The sequence below is a fragment of the Botrytis sinoallii genome (assembly GCF_014898435.1).
Source record: "Botrytis sinoallii strain Bc 23 chromosome Unknown BSIN_009, whole genome shotgun sequence".
Classification (NCBI taxonomy): Eukaryota; Fungi; Ascomycota; class Leotiomycetes; order Helotiales; family Sclerotiniaceae; genus Botrytis; species Botrytis sinoallii.
Genome location: NW_024066036.1, coordinates 2489158 through 2508438, shown reverse-complemented (window position 1 = coordinate 2508438; position 19281 = coordinate 2489158). Strand labels below are relative to the sequence as shown.

The following is a 19281-nucleotide window of genomic DNA, read 5'->3' as shown; positions in this document are numbered from 1 at the left end:
TTTCTTCTCAAATAATTATATCAGAAAGTATTATAAATATATCTAATATATTATAAGGAATCTGAAGTATGATATAGTTATACCAGGTTTTTATAGCTTAAGTATTATCTATATTAAATGTAGTAATTAGCTTTATGTAATTATCATTTTGTAAAAGGTTCTTACAATTCTCTAACACTTTATATCCCAAAGTCCATTCTGTTTTATTGTAGTGAAGCGAGGGGATTAGTTTAAGCCTTAGTTTAGAGATTGCTTCTTTTATTTTCAATTATAGCTTGAAGGGATTGTTGATAATCATTTGTTATCTACTTCCCATTTTTATGAGGATTATATAGTTGTTTTGTTCTTGTCATTTATATTTCTGTAATATCTTTATTGTTTTGGGCATATTTATTTTAATATTCTTTGGTGTTTAAAGTGCTTTCTTAATCTTGAATATATCAGTATAGAATTTAGTAGATTTTTTTGTAGTTATTTTTATAATTAATATAAAGATCTTCTGTAAAGATCCGGCTTGTTTTGTAGTCTTGATTATATTATTAATGTGACGGACCTAAAGCCTCTCTTCTTTACCACTAGGCCACACAACCCCAAAAGGGATAATTTAAGATCGAAAGATCTTAAAGAAGAGAGTCTATATACTAGATAATGTGACTCGTCACAATTTCAATCATTCATTCTTTGAATTATAATAACAAAGAAACCAAGTACTCTTCATAATTTCAAGAAAATATTCAAATTTATAAGATTCTTTTTCTTTTTCATTGATTTCCATATCAATAGCTATTCCTAATAACATTCTATATTATTTAATATACTAATTATCTAAATACTCCATCTTCTCCCCTTTCTTTTTTGTATTATTTATCTCCTTAAATATCTATATTATGATTTTTTTTTAATCTTTTAATAATATTAAAATAAATTTTTCTATTGTTCTTTTTTATTTTATTTATTTATTTATTTTAATTTACATCCAGGGGGCAAGCCGCGGGGGCTCGCCACAATCTCCCAGGGGGTATTAGGGATGGATTATATTAGCGGGGGTGCCGGTATAGCTATGTGTTCTGTTCTTCTATAGCTGTGATACAGGCTGGGGGAAAAGCAGCTAGGGGTACTATATATGCTTTTGCTGCTTATTTCCTATTTGCAATATCAATGTTATTCAATCCACTTTATATTAGGTAATCTAGATTTGTAGTTGGCTATAGGGCTCTATATTATCAGTTTTTGTTTGATATAGTTTGTATACAATAGTGAAATAGGAGAGCAGTTTTAGAGGGTAGTGTAGTTTTATTAGTAATGTGAAGATAGAAGATTAAAGGATTTCTGGAAAGATTGAGTATAATTGCTTGAAGTGATTAATAATTACTAAAAAGATTACAAAGTTTATTGAGGTTTTTTAGAAAAAGAGAAAGATAATCGATTGCATTTTTTGTATTTCGTGGGATTAAGCCGGGTTTGTTCGGCTAATTGTCGAATTGAGTGCGAGAGTATTAGCAAAGCATCAGGTATTTAGGCTCTTTGCTATATCCACAGAAGCATTCTAAAGTAATATTATTGTACTGAAAGTATCAGTGATAGGACGCAAAGTCCCCATATCCGATTCTGAGTGCCACCAGTTGTTGAAGAATAGGATGGGGGAGGGCAAGTTCCTCAGGTTCCTTAATTTAATAATTGAAATACTAGCGACGATATTGATCGGCAAGGGTAACCTCATTTCGCTTTTACTATTTCTGTTCTACTTTTTGTTTAAGGATTCTGGCTATTGAGCTTATTCTACTAATAGTAAAAAGCAATAAGTTATTATTTTCAATGCGACTGCTATGAGTATTCAGATTGGTGAGCTGATCAGCCTTCTCATTTCCAAGGATTTTAGTATGTCTAGGTAATTATCGGATCATTATTTATCTATTCCTTATAATCTTATAACAATATATAAATACCTATTAGGATAAATCGAAGGTATTGTTTCTGATACACTAGATGACTGAGGTACTATCGATGTATATAGTGATCTGTCCAATCGGCTTCAGTCGGACAGCATACTTTAGATCTTTTAGAGCATTTACTATTTCAGTGTCGAAAACGTACGAGAGCGGGTTGATCGCCCCATAACCGGATGCCACTGGGAATTGTTCCCGGTAGATCGTGTAGTTGTAGCCGACTATCTTTTACCCTTGGTGATACTGTTCAATGCCGTCCGAGAAGACTGTGACAGAAATGAATTATATTATAATTACTTTCTAGAATATAACCGATATCCCTACATCGTGCACGTCCCTGTATCGTGCACGCTTTTTTAGCTTTCAAAAACATCAATATCACCATCTAAATATCACGATAATATGTCTTCAGAAAGCTGTATGGAGCTTGCGCTAGATTATATTAAAAGCCAAGAACATTCTAAATACACCCAGATAGCTTATTTATACAAAGTCAATCGTACTACACTCTCAAAACAGCATAGAGGCAAAACCACTTTCTGCAAGATAGGTTATACCGATGTATATCAATGTTTTTTATTAGAGTAAGAGGAGGCTTTATTAGATCAGATTAATAAGTTAATATAAAGATCTATACCTCCTATAAATGCTATAGTTAGAAACTTAGTAGAAGAGATAAGAGAATACTCTGTAGAGAAAAACTAAATGGCCAATTTCATTAAGCGGTATAAAAGTTATATTCAAAATTGATATCTTCATTGTATTGATAATTTGCGTGTTAAGGCCGATAATGTGGATATATTTGAATACTTTTATAATCTTGTTAGTACTATTTTATATTATTATTGATTTATATTATTTAAAAAAGCTTTTGTTAACCTTTTTCTTTTATTCATTTAGTTAACAAAAGTGATTATAAAATACAATATTGTATCGAAAAACATATACAATTGGAACGAGAAGGGATTCCTGATTGGTTTTGGGAGAGCTATGAAGAGGATAATGAGTATTAATATATATAAAAGAGGTAGAGTTATAAAAGCTAAATAAGATGGATTGAGAGAGTTTATCACTCTCTTAGTATATATAGCTATCGATAATACAATTCTACCATCTATCTTAATCTATAAAGGGGAATCAGGCAATCTACAAGATACATAGATTGATGAGATGGATATAAAAGATCAAGCTTATTTCGGAGCCTCAAGCAATAAATGGTCATTTAATGCTTTTGGGCTTAATTAGCTTACAAAAGTCTTTTAATACTATATATATCTAAAAGCAGATAAAGAATACTGGCTATTAATTGTAGATAGTTATTCTAGCCATGTCAATATGGAATTTATATCAAAATATAACAAATTAAAGATCATATTATTGATTTTACCTTTTTATTCTATATATCGACTATAACCATTCGATATAAGCTACTTCCTGTCACGGGATCACCTCTGGGAGTATTCAGAAGCTTTACCGCTGAGCTAAACGCCCAAAAGACTAGGAGGTAGAACTGGAAGTTCTACCTTACTCTCACATATATAGCAGGACAGGACAGGACAGAAAGGGCTTAGTGTCACCCCGTGACACTTCCTTCCCCTTTCAACGAATTATAGTATAGAACTCAACAATTGGATATATAAAAGCGGAGGTTTAATTAGTATATCGAAATGCAACTTTTGGGCCATCTTTAAAATAACTTGGGCTCAATTTGCGACTTCCCATAATATACTACAATCCTTTGAAAAAGCAAGTATTTATCCACTCAACAAGGAGGCTATTATACCTAGCATAAAGCCAGAAAGAGCTATTATACTATCTATATCGATATAGTTTATAAAGAATAAATTTAAAATATTATATATATCAAAAGCTTTATATCGACTTAAATTAGAATTTCAACGAAATCAGAATCTCGAAATCATTTCGAAGCTTTTTAAGGCTGCCTTTACTAATACAGCTAAAGCTGATATTCAATCGCATAGAGCAAAAGGTTTAGAAAAGACTCTAAAAATGGAAAAAAAGAAAAGGATTCGTTTTAAGTGTTTAAATCTTATAGGGGAGGAGATTAGTAATGCTTTTTTATATTCCTTTTTTCAGATTGAAAGAGCTAAAATCTTCCAATTAGAGAAAATACTTATTATAAAATAGAAAAAGGAAGCTAAGATATAGAAGAAGGTTAATAAGAAAGTTAAAAAGGAAAAGGAGATGATTGAAACTAAAGAGAGGGTAATATAAAGGGAGGTGGATCGTTAATTTATAAGAGATACTAAAGAGGAGATTAAAAGAGCTTGTAAATCAATAGGATCTTCTATTAAAAAAGATTTAAAGCTTCAAAAAGGTTTATATATTATAAATCTAACATCTAAGAAAGCTATAAAGCCCTCTAATATAATAATGGTGGATGAATCAATAATAAAAGAAGGGAAGGGGGTTATACAATCGAAACAAGGCTGATAGATTAAGATTCCTATAAGGTTTAAATAAGGAAGTTTTAAATCTTCTTTTCTAATTTATTATATCTTATTATACTTTTAGACAACTTATAGCTTTATATCTTATTGAATGTATTTATTATTAAATATTGAAGTTGTTGTAGGGTGAGTTTAAAAACGTGCACGATATAGGGACGTGTACGATGTAGGGATATCGGTTATTATAATACAAAGTAGGTTCGTTATATCTACAGATGCTTTCCCGGCTTACTTGTAATAAAGCTATTAGTACTAGACTTCTGTAGAATCTTCTGATTATATTAAACCATCTATTGTATGATTACCTTCGGAAGTTCCGGTCAGGACCAAAACCATTTCTTCATGCCTTTATTTCTATTTGTTTTTTAAGTTTATCTGATATCTTCATTATGCTTTTTGCTTTATAGTATTCGATTATAGATCGATACATGTATTCATGTAAAGAACTATCATAAAAGGATTCAATTCTACCTTAGAATCTAAAACTAAAAAAGGAAGAAAAGAATAAAAAGAGAACTATAAGGGCTCCGGACTATATATATTAATGAATTACGTGCTAGGCTAAGGTCCTAGAAGCTAAGTGACTGAGAAAGAAACCTGAAAAGAACTGAATCATTACATTACCTTCTTATCTGAAAAAAAGCTTATCCTCGAGTGCTTATCCATCTCCTTATTTCCAATAATATTATTATATTCATTATTACTATCTTCATAATGTTTCAGCTATTGAGGTAATGCTTTAGGCAGGCCGGGAAGGTTTTGATTGGTTAGATGATATTCTTTGAGTTTGTAAAGAGAGTATTTGAAGTTATCAATAGTATATCAAGTAAGATCAATATTGTAATTATATTATTGTATTCAATAGTAAATATTATTACGAGTACTCTTCGAAACTATAATTTGTTTGATTTCCCATTCTTCTTTATTAGTAATATTGATTAAAGGATTAGGATCGTTTACTTAACCAGAAAAAAGATCATTCACAGCTTTTCGTAGTTTTTCAACTAGAAATATATCGAAAATTTTCATTGTATCTGGTAGTGCTAGTTTGAAGGAATACCCTACCTTTTCGACAATAAGGAATTTACTGTTTATTAGAAAATCTAGCTTTTTTAAAAAACACTCGATTCGGTAATATCGCATATCAAGCCACACAAAATCACCTACTTTGAAATCGATAGGTTATCGATGTATGTTAATCTTGAACTGAACTCTTTCTTGAGTATCTATAAAGTGTTTTATAGCAAATTTCCACATATCATAATATTATTGAACTATAATGTGGGCTTTGTTTATATTAAGTTTGTTCTTGATTTCAGTATTATGGAACTTCTAATTTCAAAAGATTCGTAAAAGATAGTTGTATACAATTTCAAATAGAGAAATATTATCAAGAGAATTGTAAAGTAAGATGAACTGTGTGTAATCTATCATTGATAAGAGCTCTGATTAATTATCTTGATAATAAAAAACGAAGGATTGGAGTCTCTTTTAAAGATACTGATTATAGATCTCAGTTTGTCCATTAGTTTGAGGGTAATCCGTAGTTGAATAGCTAGTATTAGTACCTAGAATCTTTTGAAATTCTTTCCAAAAACTTGATATGAATTGGGATCCACGATTGGATATTATAGAAAGAGGAGGACTGAAATAGCAATAAATATAATAAATATATAATTTGACTGCTGTAATTAAATCAAGCGTTTTTTTACAAGGAATAAAAATAGCTTATTTACTAAATCGATCGATAATAACAAATACATTGTTATATTTATATTTGTTTTTGTTGAAGCTATAATAGTCTATAGTAATATATTCCTAGAGTTAGCTTGATATTGGCAATGGGTGTAGTAAGCTAGAGGTTTTGTTTTGAGGGATATTTATTCTACAACAAGTATTACAATTTCGATAGTATTAAGCTACTGTTTGAGAGATTCCTCACCAGTAATAACGATCAGTTAATAATTTCAGGGTTTTTCGAATACCTGGATGTGCAATAGAGATATTATCATGAACTTCTCGAATTAAAAGGATACAAAAGTTATCTGTATCAGAAACTACTAGTTTGTTTTTATATAATAGTAATCCATCTTCGAGACTAAAGTGATTATCATCTTTCTGTGTTTGTTTCCGCAAGGCTTCCAAAAAAAGAATATAGTGATTAGTGAGTAGAATACGATCGATAATTTGTAGAGCTGGGGAAATCGGAGCTAGGTCTAGGGTTCGGATAAAAGTTTTTTCGGCAGGATCTGGTTGAAGCTTGTGAGTTAGGATAAGAAAATCGATTTGATTGTTTTTCAGGAGTTGCTGGTGGTGTTGCAACTTTTTCTTTTGATTTTGATTATCGAGTTTGTTGGTACAGTGGATAAGAGTATTGGCTAATGGATTGTCTTTTCCTGGATGATAGTATATTACAAAATTGTAGTCTGTTAGGAGTTCGGCTTATTATGCTTGCTGGGAGTTTAAGGCTTTTGTAGTTATAAAATAGACTAATACTTTGTGGTCGGTATAGATACGAATCTGATATAGTATACTAATAAGTTCAGTATACCAATATCCAAAGGACTTTACAATAGAGAGTATCTCTTTATTATGGACTTTGTAATTAAGCTCAGCAGGAGCTATAGTTTTCGAATAAAATCCTACAGGTAGCCAATCTTCGCTATGCTTTTGCGAGAGAACACTTGCTACTACTCCATCTGAGGTATCTGTTTCCAGTATATATTCAAGGTCTTGTTGATAGTGCTATAGAACAGGAGAGGAGATAAGAGAGTTCTTAAGAGTATCAAAAGCATATATACAGTTGTTATCGAATTGGAAGGGGATATTATTTTTGGTCAGATTGATCAAAGGTTTGGCTAATATACCAAAGTTGTATATGAATCGGCGGTAGAAATTACAAAATCCTAAAAAGGACTGGATTCCTTTAACTGTAATCGGATATGCCTAATTGTATATAACAACAACTTTTTCAGAATTTATTTCAATTCCTTTTGTAGAGATTATAAAGCCAAGGTATTTAATACAAATAATATTAAATTCGCTTTTTTTTAAATCGGTTTAAAGATTAGCATTTCTTAAATATTATAAGATCTTTTTCATATGGATTTAATATTTCAAAGGATTTAAAGAGTAAATCAAGATATTATTCAAATAGGCTATACAGAAGTTATCAAGGTAATTGAAAAGAATATTATTTATATAATATTAATAGATAACAGGATTATTGATTAGGTTAAAAGAAAGAACATAGCATTTATAGGTTTTATAATGTGTATGGAAAGTTATATATTCTTTGGATTAAAGATTTATTCTAATTCAATAGAATGCCTGACAAATATCGAGTTTAATGAAAATCTTAATATCAATAAGGCAGCCAAGGATTTTGTTAATCAAAAAGAAAAGGTATTAATTCTTTCAGGTAAATGAGTTCAGTACGCGAAAATCGATACAAAGTCGAAGACTTCCATCTGCTTTTTTCATAAAGAGGATAGGGGCTGTAAATGGGGCTTGATTAGATTCAATAAAGTCTTTATGAAGATTATCAGTAATATATTTCTTGATTGTTTCAAGCTTTTCAAAAGATATCTTATAAAAAGAGTTATATTTGAGAGCTTTTTCATTATTACCTTCAAGAATAATCTTATAATTGTATAATCGATATAATGATAGTATATCCGATTCGGCTTTCGAGAACATATCGGCATAGTCTTTATATTCTGGTGGAATAGAAGGTTCTGCGTTCAGCACAGATAATGAGACTAGTAACAAATGTGCAGCTGTATAGTATTGCAATAGACTAGAACGAAGGTCTTGTAATGCAGTATCAACTAATTTGGTTGATCTTTTCTCTTCAGAACATTGATCGATTAATTCACTAATTTTGTGGAAAAAGCTAATGAATAATTCATTGTTTTGTTGATGTATATAGGTCAAATGAAATGTAGGGCCTGTAATGAAAGCAATTTGATTAGGCATTTTGGAGTTATCTGAGGAATATAGGGTAGAAAAACGCTTTTTATAAGATATAGATATAGATGAATTATCCTTTAAGATTTTGTATAATAAATTCTTTAGAATTTTGTTTATTCATTTGATACTTCTGGTTATTGATTTCTTGAAAGTATTATTAATAATAGTTAGAATCGAGGATATCTCTTTTGAAGTCTTTTCGAAGTTCTCTTTTAAAGGTTTTAAGACTTTGAAGCTTTCTTGAAAAGAAACTTCTAATATTTGGATATCAAGAGATATATTGAATTCTATTGAATTGTCCAAAAGAGTGATTTTATAATCAGAATTAACTTATGAAATTAGATTCGAAGAATAATATATATTATTAAGAATAAGGGATTTTCGTCTTCTCTAATATTGATCTAACTTTCGATCTCTTCGCTCAGCATCTAATTGCATCGCTGAATCTAGAGGCTTAGGTTTGAGGTTTTCCCAAGAGAGAATACGATTGGAAGCGAAAGAAAGAGTTGAAGGATAAGAATAGGGCTAAAGTAGTTTCTACTTTTTGTAATCAAGAAGAAGGGAATATTTAGCTAGTTATTATCGTTCTAGAATAACATCATTGTTTTGAAGAATAATAATTAGAAAAGGAGTATATGATTGAATACGTTTATCAATTGTAAGTATAAAACGAGTGTAATAAATAATTTGTTTACCTACAATACTATTATACCCTTTGATAGATATCGAAGCGGGTAGTTTAGTAATAAAGATAGTGAATACCGAGGAGATTTGTTGTAGAAAGACTTTGTCAATAAATACATAGCTATTAGCTCCGGAGTTAATAAGGGCTTGAACTTGAAAAGCAATTCCTTACTTCGAAATTGTATAAGGAATAGTTATATAAGAACCTCCCATTAGCTTTCGTAAATCAAGGTATCTTATATTTCTCAGATGTTTTAGAAAGAAGACTTTTCCTAGAGTTCGTCTTTTAGGGGCTTTATATTTATTACTTCTTTTTTCTAAGCGAAATCCACTAACTGTTGGGTATTGGAAGGATCACTGGTAAGTTTATTAAAAAGTTTATCAATGCTGATAATCTTTTGAATTCAGAAATCAGATTGAGTTAAAATCGAATTTCTCGCTGGATCATTAGATTTCCAAGATTGGGAATTATGATAAGGATTATTCGAGATAGAAACTATATTGAATCAATAATTCAATGATAAACAGGGTAAAACAATATTCACAAAATGTAATAGGATCTCTTGATTAGTCTTAGGTGTAGAGCGTGATTATTATAAAGCAGTCGTATGGTTGCTAGCAGGGTTCGATCAGGTAGCCGATATGATTGTATATTCCCTAGCTTTAATAGATCGATAATTTATATTATGAATTTGAAGGAGAGCTGTATAATCATTAATACTTCGAAAACTAATAAACTCTGTAACACAAGTATATACTAATCTGGTATTAATTCGATTTCGAAAACTATTGAGAAGAGTAGAACTATCTTGAATTCCGGTAGTATTAGCTAATTATCGAAATTTTTGATAGAATTCCCAAAATGGCTGATTTGCGCCTTGTCTTAATGTTTCATATTGATTTAATGCTATTCATTGCTTGGCCGGATCAGTAGTAACTTATACAGCGACTTCAATTAATCCTTGTGCATCATATTCGGGAGAGGGATTAAAGAGTAGGGGCTGCAAGTGATCACAAGCTATACCTTCAGTATTAGCGATAATGTAAATCCTGCGTTGCCTTTTGTTAGTAAAAGCATATGCATATTGTTCCAGGTTACATTCAATCAAATATTTCCATAGTTTGGGCTTCAAGGCTTTACTATCCGAAAGCTTTTCCGTAAGGTGGGGGATCTTCTTTATTCTATAGGGAGTAGAGAAAGTTGTGCCTTGCTTATCAAATGTGGGTTGTCGAGGAGAGATCGAATCAGGAATAAGATAAATATTCTTTTTGTGTGAAGAGTATATAATAACTTCTATAGGATTCACAAATTCGATCATATCAAGGATTAACTGATATAAAGCTTCCTAGGGAATAAGGGATTGATTTCAAGAGTTATTTTTAGAAGAATGAGAAGTATGAATATTATTGATTTCCAATCTCAATTCAGTAATAGTAGTATTTTGCTGAGTAATAAGATTGAAAAGATTATTGGTCTAGGCAGAGAGTTCTTCTTTATCTGGTTTTTTGCCTTTTTGTAATATAATCGTTTTAGAAATAAGGGAATTCGAATCTTCTTTGTTATTGTTGAAAACAGCAAACTGATTTGAGGTTGAAATGGAAAGGCCAGCTTCTGCTTGAGGAGGAGAAATATATAGTAGTTTTTTGCTTTAAAAAACTATAATCGTATTGAATTCTTTGAAATCGTAAGGAAAAGCTTAGATACACTTCTTTGCAACTCTTTTCGATCTTCTTGAAGAATTGATATAAGGATTAAGGGATTGTTATTGATTAACTATTCTTCAAAAACATTTCCTTATCTTTTAATATAGATTCTTCTAGTCCATGCAATATCGATACTTGAATAACCTAGGAAAAGATGAGATATTATTTGATATGCCGTCACCGGCAGAGGCTTGTATAAATGAATTTTAGATAATATAAAGGACTGTCATAAAAGGATTCAATTCTATCTTAGAATCTAAAACTAAAGAAGGAAGAAAAGAATAAAAAGAGAACTATAAGGGCTCCGGACTATATATATCAATGAGTCATGTGCTAGGCTAAGGTCCTAGAAGCTAAGTGATTGAGAAAGGAACCTGAAAGGGACTGAATCGTCACAATCCATCCTTTCGAGCTATATAGATAGTGTCGTTGTTGCTGTTATTATATGTTATGTTTTGTGGTTAGTAGCTGTTTTGTATTATTTTGTTGAATCTCTTTTATACAATAAGACCGACTATATTTCACAGGCTTGTTATTTCAGATCCCTAGTTAGGTAGCCCTTTTATAGTATTTTCAATTTACTAATTAAAGCTCTGTTTGTAGAATTTATTTCCTCAATGTATAGTTTGTAATCGAAAGTAGAGTGCTAGGAGCGCGTTGTATATGTATATCGTAGGATTGGCCTTTGCCTGAGATCCTCTGCTGTTGTAATATCGATCGAGTATATCGAGTGTGGTTTGTTAAAAGCATCCTTCTTGTATCGGAGCTTCTCTGTTGTTATGCTGTTCCTGTGTACTTGAAGGTAAGGTATTAAAAACATCCCTCTTCCTACTCTATATATACTCCTGCCGGTTCTAATAGATACTGTCCTAGTCTTTATATACTTCCTACTACTCCCTTTACTATTTGTAAATATTCGATTCAGTATACCTGCAGATCGTATGTATTGTTAGATTGTGAAAACTCTGTATGCTAGTACTCCAAAAGTGTTCTGTCGATTTTCGTTTGTTAAGTTAAGGATATCAGCCCTACTCCCAATACAGACTTCAGTTAGATTCAGCTATATTATAGAAGCTTCATTATTCGCTGTTTCAAGGACTAGTTCCGCTTTGCAGATGCTCTGTTGTGATATGCTCTAGCTCTGCTTCTTATACAGATTTGTAAAGGTATAGTTCTATATCAATCCTGTTCTTATCTCCTTTCTATTATCGAATAGTTTTCATCTTCGTTTTGCTGGTAATCCTTTGTTTCGAGTATCTTTGTGATTACCTTTTGGTGATCAGCTGTGTGTACCTTTGCTCTTAGTATAGCTTCCGATTAGTGTACAACCATTATCCGGTTCCAGTTGACTCTACTTAGCTCTCCGATCGCACGATCGAAGGTTTGTAGGATACACCACGTATAGGTGAGAGTCATCGTATCCCTTGTTCTTTTTTATCATGAAAGCAAGTATCATTTTTACATTAATTTGTATTTTTTTATTAAATAAAATAGAAAATCATACTCGAATAGTTTTATAAAGCTTGTTGTAAATCAGAATCTCTTTATAACTATTTATTTATTTCAGTTTTACAACCCCTTTGCTTAATGTATCTCTATACTCCTCAGGAGATTACAGAATATTAGATTTAAATCTATATTTATTAGACGAAAATCAATACTACTACTACTACTACTACTCACAATTATTATATAAATTAACAAGAAAAAGCTCTTACAAAAAGACACTGAGTTACATTTGAACTTGGGAAAACAATAGTGGCACCAAGTTGCAGTATGAAGTTATTGTGTATGTGAAGCTCTCAGGCCGATAAATGCGACCCCATAGTGTTTCGTGATTTTGGGCAAGCTATAACCATTGGCTTACGGATCCACGAATATGGTATCAAAAATCAAGGAGGCATATAATACATGGATATGGCGTGTAGTTACCGTTCATAGTGAATCTTGATACCAAAATGATCTGAGGACTGAAGGATGTAGTTGTATACACCAAAGCAGAAGATAATCATGATAGCGGAAACATAATGTTCTGGATGTAAAAACTAAGTCTGCGCGTTCTATAATAGCATGCAGTAACTTCCAACTGTATACTAATTATACAGGAAATAATATATAGATGCCCGGATGATTGCAAGAAACCCTGTATCAGAGACAGTACTTGCACTCGGTCAATTTTGCTTCCCATTTTCCATGATAGAAGAGCCAACCGAATAACACAGAGTAAGCCAAACGGTAAATATTTAGATATACACTAGAGACAGGCTTCATCCGTAAGCCTGTTTCCAGTGTATCTTGCCATTCGAACTCACATCTACAGACGACCATAGTGGTCTGCGAGCAAGCTCATCAAACTCGAAGCCATATGTCTCGCAGGGATCTGATCAGAAACTACAAGATGACCAGAAACCATTGGCTGGACATGCTTTTAAAGAATATTGCGTTATTCTCATCCTTCCATTTGATTCAGTGACTGTGGATGGTCACGTAAAGGTAATCTTATAGTCAATATCAATAACCTCATGAGTGCCATTTTTAACGCTAACTGATGGACTGTGAATGGACGACAAGTAAAGGGGCAGGTCATGATTCTCAACGAATACATGAGTGTATATGATGTAGGATGATCGATCTGTCGGCTCGCGGAAGAATGGGCCAGGCATGCGACTTGAACGGACAAGAGAAGCCAATGTAAATGGAGCTGGCTTTTGTGATTGACTAGATATCCTCTATGTGAGACGGGTCCCTATAATTCTTCAATCGATCTGGAGCCAGGAAGATTGGCAGAGAACGGACACAAAGATTGTTGGAACATCATAGCAGAGAAAGTGAACCAGCACCACCACGCTCTGACAAATGTGTATATAGCTTGACAATAAGACGCGCTGCTCAAACAAAACCCCTTTATATATGCTATCTATCAAACTATATGAATTAATGGCTACAGACACCGACCGCCCCAAATGATCCTAATTTGTAGCATGCAAACTCCAAGTATATCTTAACATGCCTTGAAACCATGTGTTACGAAACTTTTCATCGAAATCTTGATAGAAGAGATTCTAATGTAAATGAGAGATCGGAGAGTAATACCAAAGTGCATCACAGCTTTCATGTACAAGGGATATTAGATCCCATAGCTGGCAGAGCAACTCATGCGTGACATTATGACTGGAAACCAAATGAAGATATCATGGAAACACAATGACCATGAAACATCAAAATGTGGAACAGTAGAACTTCTCTATTGAGGAAACGGTAGCACGCCGTCAGTTCCAAAACAATGATAATAACAGCTGTAGGGCGTGATGTTTGTAGAACGAATGACTTAGCTGTGGTAATTGCTTGATTTTGTTCGCAATTGTATTCAATTACGACAATACCTCTCAGAGATCTATTGAGTATACTTTAAAAAGACACAATCCATAGGTTGTGTATAGAAAGGGAGAATCGAGGCTGAATATTAGTTGTATGTGCTTTGTTTGCCTAGAATGGAAGGAATTTCAATGGTTGTATTAAAATAACACGTGACTTTAGTGATTGTCGTGACTGTCTCGTGATTGCCTCGTGCGCAGCTTGGACGGCCCGATCTTCTGAAATGTTTGTACTTGATCAACAAAAAGGCCAGAGGCAATAAAGAAGAATGCCAGTGATACATGCTTGATATCAAGCTGTTTGCTGTATCAGCAAAAAATCTCCCGACACCTACCTCAAAATATATTTGGAGAATTATGGCAAGCCCTGGTAATGCACAGAAGAGAAAGTCGAGTACAGACCGCCCAATATCACCTCCACCATTGCGTCGCAAAGTACAGTCTACAACAACACGTAAGTTCCACCTTAGCTATGTAAGATTTGGTAGCTGAAATTAAGTGAAAGAGACTGATGTTGCATCATTTTTCACGCCTACGTCACAAAAACCACCCGAGAAAATTTCCTGGCAAGAACGCGCACTAAATGAAGATTCACCAAACACGCTGTTGGTTGGCAAGTTTGAACCACTGAATAGCCCAGGCAAGGAAGTCTTATCACAAAATTTGGAAAGAAACAAAGTTGCAGCTTTCGATTTTGTAAGTATTGGCTTTGTAATATCTGGAGTAGCAACCTAATAATATCTTACTATAGGACTCCACTCTCATACAAACATCGTCTGGAAAGAAACATTCTACCACTGGCCAAGATTGGAAGTGGTGGCACCCATCGGTTCCTGGTACTCTCAGAAAACTATACTTAGATGATGGGTTGGTGGCACGTTTTCTCGTATATCGTTCCGAAGTGCTGAATGTTCTATAGTTTTCGTGTCGTGGTGATCAGCAATCAAGCTGGTATTTCACTCAAAACAGACCCCAAATCCCCCAAAGCTCGACTTGCTGAATTCAAGACAAAAGTATCTGCAGTCTTCAATCATCTCAATATCCCAGTGAGCATATATGCAGCAACCGAAAAGGATATCTACCGAAAGCCACGAACGGGCATGTGGAAGGAATTACTTGAGGACTTTGATATTCATCTTCCAGGTGATCTCAAACTACAGGAATCCATTTTTGTTGGAGATGCTGCCGGGCGCAACGCAAGTACCGGAAAACCAAAGGACTTTTCTTGTTCAGATCGGTAACGTTATCGCGGGCTCTTAATTTTCGATCGATTGTTGACATTCGTAGGAATTTCGCTGAGAATGTCGGGATCAAATTCTACACTCCCGAAGAATATTTTCTCGACGAAACACCAAGATCGTTCACTCGCACCTTCGAACCAGGAGATTACCGCTCTGAAAACACCACAGGTTGGTATCATTAAGTTTGTCTGGCCGATTTATTTTTGACGTTGTTTCAGTGTCCCCGAAGTACAAAAAAGACAACCCGAAAGACATAGTTATCTTTTGTGGTAGTCCTGGCGCTGGAAAATCTACATTCTATTGGAAGCAATTGGAACCTCTTGGTTATGCCAGAGTTAACCAAGACATCCTCAAGACAGTATGTGCTGCATTTGCCAACGATTACGGAACTTAGGCTAACGTCCGAGGAGCGTGATAAATGTTTTAAAGTCGCTGGTCAATATCTAGATGAGGGGAAGTCTGTGGTCGTGGGTGAGTAGTCGAGCTTGCACTGCATCTCTACGAGGACAGTAAAACTGATATCTTCTAGACAATACTAATGCAGATCGAGATGTTCGCAGTAAATGGATAGCACTGGCTGCCAAGCATTCCGTGCCGATCCGCTGTGTTCATTTTCTAACAAGTGTACAAGTATGCGAGCACAACGATGCTGTGCGAGCCTTGAATGAAACCGTACGTCTTTCTTCACTCCAATGGATTACCCTCTTCATTCATGAAAAGATCCATGCTACGTTGTCTTTCCTAAGCCATGAATTTCTAATCCGATACAGATGAACCCTGAAAAGAGAAAGATACTTCCCAAATTGGCCTTCACAAGCTTCAATTCAAGATACCAACGACCTGAATTGATCGAAGGATTCCAGGATATTACAGAAGTACCATTCAAGGTACGTCTCACTGCATACCCTTTTTTCCCTGTATGTTTAATGCTGAGATCATAAGTTCGAGGGAAGCGAAGCCCAACGAGAAATTTGGACTCAACATTGGATTTGAAAAATCAATCAATCAACGATTCCGATAAACACCTCGGTGGAAGAACGTGGCATATTTCACATGGCAGGAGATCATCCGAGGGATGTGTACAATTGTCCCAATATCTAGGTACTATCCCTTGTGAACTAGCGAATTTTGCCATGTTCGATTGGCGGCCGTGATGGACTGCAGCAACGTTGCAATAGTGTGCCGGTATTTATTTGTCTGCCGCTTCAACGAGATTCAGATTTCTATTTTACAACGTTCAACATTACTTGTTGTTGTGATGCATTACGGAATCTTGATTTTCTCTCAACGTAATGATGTTCAAAGCGAAATATTCGTGTGCCCAGCCTATATATTTTAAGTTGCACTTTATGTCGCGTTTACTCTTTGCTAGCTACCAATAGAGCTTTTGGGTGTTGAATTTGGTCATAGTGAAACGGAACACTCCACGCGAGGACTAGCTAAATCAGGAGGCTGGGTGTCTGGACCACGTCGATCGAACTCAACTCATCATTCATTCTGATCCATGTTTTGAGCGACCTAAGAGCTCTCACCAAGAATTACCCAAACAACGGCGGACCTCTTATTCGACTGGCCTGCGGTTACTATAAACGGCAGTAGACATCTAGTAGGTAAAGATGTTTTCTTGGTCATCCACCTTAGGATGCTCAAAACACTACAGTGCCATAAAATGAACTGGAACCTGAGGTTGTTGAGTATGCTGTCCTACTCATTGTGCGCGAGACCATATGCAACGAATATTATAACATTGCTAAGGGGTTGCCTCGTAAAGAGTGTTATGCGAACAGTGCACTTTGTTTTTGTTTACTTCCTCCAAAGATGAATGAGAGCTTTCACGGTTTTCCACTTTTTTGTTCTTCTACAGAGGTACCACTTCTATGGTCCTGACTGTGGGGTATTTAAGCAGGCCCAAAAACATACTCCGTGTTACCAGTTGGTTGACGAAGCATTTGGTTAACCCGCCAATTAAAAGTTTGCGGCATCTGTATCCTTCCATTCCCGCACGGATATTGATTGATTGATTCATTGATCTGGTAGGGGTCCATTTAAGCTAGCAAACAACTTGTTCTGGGTTGATTGAATTAGAGGCGAGAAGCTTGACAAGCAATTGAGTCGATTCTGTGCCCCCCCGAAACTTTTCTCACACAAACAACAAGAAACAATACCTTTTCAGAAGTCATGCGCATGGCGTCTCTTTTCATCAACGATAAGGCAAGGCGGGCGGTAATGTATTTCCTGGCACAGCTTGAACAAGATATCAGATGTGATGAATCGCGAGGCGGACTAGGGACGGGGTAGCACACATTGCTTGAAACAACGAGAAACAACGGCATGGCCCTCGATCATTGGATCGACGGTCGGGTTCCTGCACCAGGGGTGTCTCAAATGTTGTGGACTTTGACAGGGCAAAGCTTAGCCTCAATAAGGAATCTAGGCGATGCGCGCATAAATACACACGGAAGATCACCATTTTAGGTGTAGACTGAATATTTTTACAGTGCATTATTACTTTTGTTTGCACAACCTTTCGTCATTATTACATCTTCCATCTAACATTTGAAGAAAAGAAGCTCAGGTTTGATAGAAGCTGATACAGATGTGATGAGCCTTCTTCAGCGAAAAGCTTTTCCCACTTGCATATATACGTATGGATAACAGACAAACGCTGGGTTGGTATTTAAATCAACGACGATTGTCTCAGTTTTGTCCGCAGTGGTATAATTAGAACAATATTAGGTTCCGAAAATTCTCTAGTTTGTCAAAGGTTTTCTGTTCTACTATCTTCCTGGGCCGAGAAACAGCATTTCTTTTCCGCCTTATGACCTAATACCGGCAAAAGACCTTTCAACTAAAATCAACCACTGATAAAAACGGGCGGAATGCGACCCACCACTGACTATGGATGTAATAGGTAATAAGACCGACTATTTGATCTTTCCCCTGTTCCCCGAGGCGTTGGGATCCGTCTTCCTTACCATTTTCTGTTATTTCCAAGTCGGTATACATTGTCCGCTACACCTTGTTTAGTTCCAATTCGATTGGGTCAGCTAGGATTATGGAAAGATGAATCGAATGCCCCTAGATTAAATCAATCCATACAATAGAGCAAGATATTAATTATCACGAGCAAGGGCTTTTGGACGAGCAAGCATAGATTGGACGGGTACCGGTAAGTGTGAGGAGGTGTCGATGGAATTCTGTACACTGTATTGTACGATACGGTACGGATTCCGGAGCAAGAAAGATAGTTTGAAAAAAGAGGATCGATCCATGAATAGAATAACGATATGACCCGCTCATTATGTGAGAAAGAAATCTGGACTTCCTCAACTAGGGATGGGAAGAGAAGTTCCGACGGTATATTGGTGTTTCCATTAATCCATATAAAGAAAGTCATTTGGAAGATCTCTTGCACGAAGGAAGTATATATGTAGAGTGTAGAGTGTAGACTGACCTGACCGTAGTCGACTCTTGAGCCTTGAGAGATCCGCCAAGTTTTTAGGCGTTTCTAAGGCCTTTCGGGGTATTGGGATTGATGTTGGCGCTGGCGTTGGTGCTGGTGCTGGTACAGTATTCAAATGTCTTGCGCAAGCTCCGAACGATCGAAGAAGAGCGGCAAGTAGGAAAGGAAGGAAAAGAGGTGTAGCGAGCATAGTTAACCATACCTACATATTAAGGTATGAATGAATGAATTGGTATGGTAACATGTAGTAACATGTGACTATTATGTATTATGATCAAATGCAATACATAAGCTTCCTCTTTGGGATAAGTAAAGGAGGAAGAGAGGTTGATTGTCAAATCATCGTCATGCAGTAATGTAAAGGTAATGTATTAGATACTCGTACCTAGCTATGTAATAGTAATGTATCAGATATCCGTCGGCATT

The 19281-nt window shown here is 34.8% G+C and overlaps 1 protein-coding gene across 1 annotated transcript; it reads left to right on the top strand.

The window, feature by feature from the left end:
• Positions 1 to 14433: 14433 nt before the first annotated feature.
• EAF02_006233 (uncharacterized protein) lies at positions 14434 to 16385 on the top strand (the record flags this gene model as incomplete). The annotated part of the gene is made up of 10 exons (XM_038902281.1): positions 14434 to 14605; positions 14657 to 14847; positions 14903 to 15018; positions 15071 to 15388; positions 15439 to 15560; positions 15611 to 15750; positions 15800 to 15863; positions 15922 to 16064; positions 16163 to 16279; positions 16335 to 16385. The coding sequence occupies 10 exons, from the start codon at positions 14434 to 14436 to the stop codon at positions 16383 to 16385; spliced, it is 1434 nt and encodes a 477-aa protein (XP_038758498.1).
• Positions 16386 to 19281: the final 2896 nt, after the last annotated feature.